Source organism: Plecotus auritus (assembly GCF_963455305.1).
Source record: "Plecotus auritus genome assembly, chromosome: 12".
Taxonomy (NCBI): Eukaryota; Metazoa; Chordata; class Mammalia; order Chiroptera; family Vespertilionidae; genus Plecotus; species Plecotus auritus.
Window position 1 is genome coordinate 32,512,005 of NC_137778.1, and position 7,484 is coordinate 32,519,488.

Consider the following 7,484-nt stretch of genomic DNA (forward strand, 5'->3'; position numbering starts at 1 on the left):
CACTGATCGGCTGCCTTCTGCATGCCCCTCTCTGGGGATCGAGCCCGAAATGCGGGAATGTGCATTTGACTGGAATTGAACCTGGGACCCTTCAGTCCACAGGCTGACACTATCACTGAGCCAAGCCATCTAGGGCCTCTCTTCGACTCTTTATACTCTTGGAATCTCATGCAATATTTTCTCAGGTGGATGCTCTTCAAGGGTAGGGACCATGTGTAGTTCATCATCACAGCCCCGTGGCCCTTAGTCTATTATGTCAATAGTGATTGAAGGGGACACAGAGCCCAGCTGCTTAGATGGGTTTTATTGATGCACCAGGATAGATGGGGTGGTGGACAGAGGGCAGAGAGAAAAGTAGTTCTGAAAACTCCACAAGCTGAGGAACATTCGGTGAAAGGGATGACTTGTTCTGTGTCTTCCTGCTGCTGAGAAGGTCTGCACAGCAAAGCAGCAGGAGAGAAGAATGTAGGAGAGAAAGCACCTTGCAGAAATGGCCTCACTGAGAAAGGCCTAAGAAAGAGGCACCATGATTAAGATCTGATGTCCAGGGACATGCCAGCCAGACTGGCCGGGGAAGCCCAAGCCAGCGCCTCTCCAGCTGACTTCTTCTGGCACTGGGCACTGGGATCCAGGGCTGGGGTGCTCATGGCTTGTTGCTTGTGAAGTAGGAATACAGCCCCCTGGCTGTGAGCTCTCGCTTCCCTTCCGGCTGGGCGGTGTGCAGGCTGCCCTGGTCCTGCCTTCCAATCACTGTCTCCCTTGCCTGGTCATCAACCCACTCCTCCTTGACCACCAGGGGCTCTCTTTCATCCTGCCCTCCTGTCACACTGCCCCCTGGGTGAGTGCTGCTGCCGTCCTGTCTGCCTGTGGGGGTGCTGGTCCCAGCCTGGGCTTGACCTCCTGGCACTGTCTCTTCTGCCTCAGAGCAGCCTGACTGTGTCTGGGTCTGTCCCTGTTCTCTAGCCCCTGTCTGGCTCCTGTCCTGCTGTGCGGTCTGGGTGTGTGACCCTGCATGTATCTGAGCGTGCCCTCCTGTGGCTTCCTGGCTCATCTGACTCCTGTCTTGGCTGTAGATCTCAGTCCCTCTGGTCTGGCCATAGGTGGACTCTTGAGACTGGGTGCTGGTGCTTCCTGTCTGGTGGCTCCTGTCCTGGGTGTGTGACCCTGTCTGTGTCTGAACGTGCCCTCCTGTGGCTACCTGGCTCATCTGGCTCCTGTCTTGAGTGTGGGTCTCAGTTCCTCTGGTCTGGCCATAGGTAGACTCCCGTGGCTGGGTGCTGGTGCTTCCTGTCTGATGGCTCCTGCCCTGCTGCGTGTGTGACCCTGTCTGTGTCTGAACGTGCCCTCCTGTGGCTACCTGGCTCATCTGGCTCCTGTCTTGAGTGTGGGTCTCAGTTCCTCTGGTCTGGCCATAGGTAGACTCCCGTGGCTGGGTGCTGGTGCTTCCTGTCTGATGGCTCCTGCCCTGCTGCGTGTGTGACCCTGTATGTATCTGAACGTGCCCTCCTGTGGCTACCTGGCTCATCTGGCTCCTGTCTTGAGTGTGGGTGTCAATTCCTCTGGTTTGGCCATGGGTGGACTCCCGTGGCTGGGTGCTAGTGCTTCCTGTCTGGTGGCTCCTGTCCTGCTGTACGGTCTGGGTGTGTGACCCTGTAGGTTTCTGAACGTGTCCTCTAGTGGCTACCTGGCTCATCTGGCTCCTGTCCCACTCCATGGTTTGGGTGGCACCTGTCTGGGTCTGAGTTACGGTGCCAGTAACAGTCCCATGTGTCTGGTGGGCTCTGTTCTGTTCTCTAGTCTGTGACTGTCTCTCCGACACCCACTCTCTGGTCCGATGACTCTGGTCTTCTCCCACTCTCTGGCTTGGCTCCACGTGCCCCCTTGCTTGTGTCTGCTGGCTCTCTCTCTCCTGTCTCTGGGATGCGTGCTGCCCATCCTGGTGACTGACCTGAGAAGAGCTGATGTCCGGTCCTTGGGTGTGTGCCCCAGCCCCGTCTTGCCCTCCGGAGGCCTGCCTGCCCTGGCCACCACTGCTCCCCTCATGACGCTGTCCTTCCCCAATGCCTCCCACTTCTGTGACACTTCTCTGTCCTTCTCCCAGCTCCGCTGAGGCCCCACGGGGGAAGCTTCCAGACTCTTGAGGTCCACAAGCTCCCTCAGGACCCTCACTCAATGTCTTAAAACAGGCCTGTGCGACTTTAAACACCAAGACCAGGAATTCCTTGAATTCTACAGTCCCTGAGTGGTCTTCATCCAGCAGGCGCAGGACTTCATCCACGGTGGCCGGGTCGTGGGGTTTCTGGGGAGAAGATCAGGCAAAGTCAGCAGCCCTCCTCACTCAGCTGCCAGGACCCCACCCCCGAGCCTGGAGCCCACCTGCTCTGCCCCAGCCCCCTTCCCACACGGTTATAGCAGCATGAACACAAAATCACTTTCCTTTTTTAGTCCTGTCTCGCTCCCTCCTGGGTAGGAAACACCTTTAATTTTGTATCCTCTGTGTCTGGCATAATTTCTGGCCCACAGGAGAAGTGAACGAAGATTTCATGAAGAATGAATAAATGATTGCATGCAGAGTGATTCACTGGGCTGTCCTCGGGCCCTGGGCCCCGGCACGGAGGCCACATTCTCACCAAGAGAAACAGGGCGGGAACCTGGCTCCGGGGGAATTCTGTGAGATCCTTATTGAGGCTCAGGTGTTTCTCCAACTTAGAGGGTTGGAGATCCCCAGGCACCACAGATTGCCCTGAGCAGGTGGACGCAGCACCCTGATACACCCACATATCCCTGTCCCCAAGACCTTGACCAACCCAGTGCTTTAGCTGTGAGCCAAAGGCAGGAAGAGGCAGGGAGGTGCACCTGGGTCTGGTTTGCTCTCCCAGACCTCATCGCTGATGTGAGCACTCAGCTAATGTTTTTGAGCAAATGTTGTGTACAAGGCAGGGAGCTGAGCTTCTCATGAATGCTTATTAATGGATGATGAAATCTCTGCTAGACAGAGTAGATGATCACCATAGCAGATTTAAGAAGCAGCAGAAGTAGCAATTATTTTTATTTCTAGAATATTCCAAGGCTGTGTTTCTCCCTGAGCTGTTCCATTAGAGTCCTTTCACCTTGTCTCCCATCAACTGAAGGCAAGATGTTTTCTCTAAGGACCTGGTCTGTCAACTCCAGTGGTTGTCCCTTGTTCCCACCTGCTTTTCTGCCTGCACAGCCTCCAGTAGGACCTGTGGGCTTGGATCTAGCGGCTGCCTCCTCAGATTCCTGGGGCAAAGGGTCTGGTCTCAGACAAACCATCTTTGCTCTCCCCTGAACCCCTCCCCATCTGGCTGGGCCCATCATACCACGATGACTTCAGCAAACTCCTGCTCCAGGAGCCTTTTCAGCTCCCCCCGGCTGAGCACCATGCAGTTGCCCTCCGTCCTGGCGTAGCGTTGGAAGGCGTCCATGATCCCGCTGATATTTCCCAGTAATTGAGGCATCTTGGTAGTCAAGCTGGAGAAAGAAGAAAAGCCCCCGGGGCTCCATAATCAACCGCAGTGGTTTCCTCGAGAGCACTCCTGCTTCTAAGTCCTTTCCCTATGTTTGGGCTCTGCTTCTGGTCTCTGTTGTCTTCCTTTCCTTCATAACGTATTTATGGAGGGGACGCAGGGGCACATGGTGGTTAGAGGCAGGCTCCTGAGTCAGTTGCCACCTACCCGGCAGGGGAGCTAGGGCAGGTTGCTTTGCCTCTAGTGCCTTAGTTTACTCACTATGAAATGAAGGCAATACAAGTATTTACTTTAGAGGATTAGTTTGCAGATTAAGAGAGATAATTCATTTAAAGCACTTGATAGATGCTGGTTTATACAAAATGTTACCTATTAAATATCATTATACACATATGTTTGCATACGTCTCTATATAGTCTACAGCTCACTAAGTACTTTCATATGCATCCTCTCTCTCTCTCTCTCTCTCTCTCTCTCTCTCTCTCTCTCTCTCTCTCTCTGCATCATCCTTATTATCTCTACCTTTTATAGGTGATGGAGCAGACAGAGAAGTTGATTTGCCCAAGGCCACACCGCTTGTGAGGGACCAAGAAATCCTAGAACCCACATCTCCTGAACTCAAATGCAATGACCTTCGAGACTCTGCCCTCTGGACAGCCTATCCAGCCTGTCTTTGCCTGTCACAGGTTGTAAGAGTCCTGCTGGGAACACCACCGGCAGTAAGTACGCATGTCAGTCAATTCCTGCCTCAGGTAGGGGCCAGGCAGGAACCTGAGGGCCCCACTCTGCCCTTCCTCACTGCCCTTTAGGAAGGTGTTCAGCAAAAGGCTGGGCCACCACCTGTGGGGACCGCTGAGGAGGGGTGCTCTCCCTGGTTGGAGGTCTGCCAGTTCTGAGAGTCCTGGTTTTTCTGGATGTGAGCTCTGTCCTCCTCGATGGGACCTGTCAGCCTGCTCAGAGGTATGTGGCTCCTTCAAGCCCGTAACCCCAGTGGCCTGTGAGGAAAGGTTCCCAATTGAAGGGAGATATTTTTTTCTCATCAGCCAGGGGGATAGGCTCAGGTGGAAGTGGGTTCTGGGTGTGGCTGGATGGGCAAGAGGCAAAGAGACCTGGAGGTGCAGAAGCAGAAGCCTCAGGGAGGCCCCAGGGAGGAGATGGTGTCTGAGCGTCAGGGTTCAGATGCAGAGGGAGATGGACTGGTGGGGGAGGGGGCGCTGTGGAGGTGGAAAGGACAGGGCGCAGGAAGAGGAGGGCCTGCCAAGAGAGGGGAGAGAAAAAGGAAGGAGACCCCCCGTGGCTCTTCAGGAAGTGTCCTTTCTACGATCTGGCAGCCAAAAATTCAGACTTTTCTTGTGTACATCACAGCACAAAACTCAGAGCATTGCACCTCTACAGAGATATGAACAGATCCTGCTTTTTGTTTTTGATTTTGTTTTTAACCATATGGCCGACCTCAACTACTGACCTATACGCAGAAAAATATTGAGATGGCCTTTTAGTTACACTTCAGATCCCTTAGAATGAATCCACAAACTCATCTTGCCTAGGTATTGCCCTGGGGTCAGAGCTCCTTGCTCCCTGAGAAGGTTCAACCCCATTGTCTGGCTTGGCAGAAGTACCGTAACCTGATTCTGGTCTCACAAACCCTGAGCATTGCCAAGAAGCTTCCAGAACTTTAAGAACAAGAGACGTCCCTGGTTGGTGTAGCTCAGTGGTTGAGCATTGACCTATGAACCAGGAGGTCATGAGTCTCATGCTCAATCCTCCGCAGTGGGCGTTCAGAAGGCAGCCAATCAATGATTGACTCTTATCGTTGACGTTTCTGTCTCTCCCTCTCCCTTCCTCTCTGAAATCAGTAAAAATACATATTTAAAAAAATAAAAGAATAAGAGACCTTGGCTGACCCAGGAAGGCATGTGGGTGGTCTTGCTGCTGCTGCCAACACAGTCTCCCAGTGAGAGGCGCTGCTGCCCGGCCAGTGCAGGGAGGAAAGTGCCCTTTGCCCCGTGCACTGGTTGCCCGAGCCCAGTCAGAGCGGACACTTCCTGCCCACAGCCCTGGTTTTATGAGGTCAGATCACCAAGAACTGAGAGTGAGAAAGAGGTTCCTCAGGAGGGCACTTACCTAATGCACAGGCAGGGTGAGGCAAGTGGCTGCTAAGCGGTGTGTGCAGTGCCAGGTCAGCGGCAGCAGCCTTTTATAGGGGATTTAATTGAGTTAGCACTAGGGTTTGGACAAGATGCCCCACCCCATTGAAAGGCTTGATTCACCCAAGGCTCAGCCAAGCCCCACCTTTCTCCTGTTTCACCTGCTGACACGTGGCTGTGTTGGCCTAAGGATCTGACCCCTCCTACCACGTGTGGAGCCCTCTCTCAGCCCTCATCTCTCCCGGGTCTTCTTCTCATGACAGGGAGGCTCCTGTCCCATGTAATGGGCTCAGCAGTGGTCAGCACGGGTGGGTCCTGGTGAACATTCCTGGTCTCTGTGTGACTGCAGAGTCATGGGGATTTATTTTTTTATACAAACATTCAAGAACATACTCATCTGTTGAGGATTATCCTTTTCAAAGTGGTGGCTTTGGGAAGCTATACATGTTTTTTCTGGTGATGTCATTATTTAGAGCATTCTTGGAATTCTTGTTTTGGAATTGCTTTTTATACCCAGTTTATGAGACATGCAAGGAATCCAATCTCATTTCTCTATAGTTGGGTCTCATATTTGATTAAAACAAAGAAGGTTAATACCATCCACCTATCATCCTGTAGGTAGATAGCTTTTTATAGATGGTAGGAGAAGAAGCTTAAGATGATTCTGTGCTTTTCTTCATTGCCAAGACAGGAAATTGAATTGGTCGACTAACTAGCATATATTTGTGGAGATCCTTCTTCATTTCAGACATAGGGCTAAGGCCAGAGTTGAACAAGAGGAGAAATTTCCTTCCTTCCTTCCTTCCTTCCTTCCTTCCTTCCTTCCTTCCTTCCTTTTTTCCTTCCTTCCTTCCTTCCTTCCTTCCTTCCTTCCTTCCTTCCTTCCTTCCTTCCTTCCTTCCTTTTTTCCTTCCTCCCTTCCTTCCTTCCTTCCTTCCTTCCTTCCTTCCTTCCTTCCTTCCTTCCTTCCTTCCTTCCTTCATTCTTCCCTCCCTCCCTTCCTCCCTCCCTCCCTCTCTCCCTCCCTCCTTCCCTCCCTCCTTCCCTCTCCTCCTCCTCCTCCTCTTCCTCCTTCTTCTCATTCTCTCTCTCTCTCCCTCTCTCTCTCTCTCATTTCTGGGGCTAGGAGAAAACTCTCTCTCTCTTTTTTAAAATAAATCTTTATTGTTCAGATTATTACAGGTGTTCCTCTTTTTTTCCCCCCATAGCTCCCCTCCACCTGATTCCCCACCCCACCCCATGCCCTTACCCCCCACCACTGTCTTCATCCATAGGTGTAAGATTTTTGTCCAATCTCTTCCTGCACCCCTCACACCCCCTTCCCCCTGAGAATTGTCAGTCCACTCCCTTTCTGTGTCCCTGATTCTATTATATTCACCAGTCCATTCTGTTCTTCAGATTTTTTATTCACTTGATTTTTAGATTCACTTGTTGGTAGGTATGTATTTGATGTCATTTTGTTGTTCATAATTTTTATCTTTACCTTTTTCTTCTTCTTCCTCTTCTTAAAGAATACCCTTCAGCATTTCATGTAATCCTGGTTTGGTGGTGATGAACTCCTTTAGCTTTTTCTTATCTGTGAAGCTCTTTATCTGACCTTCAATTCTGAATGATAGCTTTGCTGGGTAGAGTAATCTTGGTTGTAGGTTCTTTCTGTTTATCACTTTGAAAATTTCTTGCCACTCCCTTCTGGCCTGCATAGTTTCTGCTGAGAAATCAGCTGACAGTCGTATGGGTACTCCCTTGTAGGTAACTAACCGTTTTTCTCTTGCTTCTTTCAAGATTCTCTCTTTGTCTTTTGCCCTTGGCATTTTAATTATGATGTGTCTTGGTGTGGTCCTCTTTGGAT

General features: G+C 51.4%; 1 protein-coding gene across 1 annotated transcript; it reads right to left on the minus strand.

Annotated features, from left to right (window-relative positions):
* Positions 1 to 643: 643 nt before the first annotated feature.
* On the minus strand, positions 644 to 3,479 carry CRNN (cornulin; the record flags this gene model as incomplete). Its single annotated transcript, XM_080648485.1, has 3 exons — positions 644 to 994; positions 1,151 to 2,299; positions 3,342 to 3,479. The coding sequence occupies 3 exons, from the start codon at positions 3,477 to 3,479 to the stop codon at positions 644 to 646; spliced, it is 1,638 nt and encodes a 545-aa protein (XP_080504611.1).
* Between the last annotated feature and the right edge of the window lie 4,005 nt (positions 3,480 to 7,484).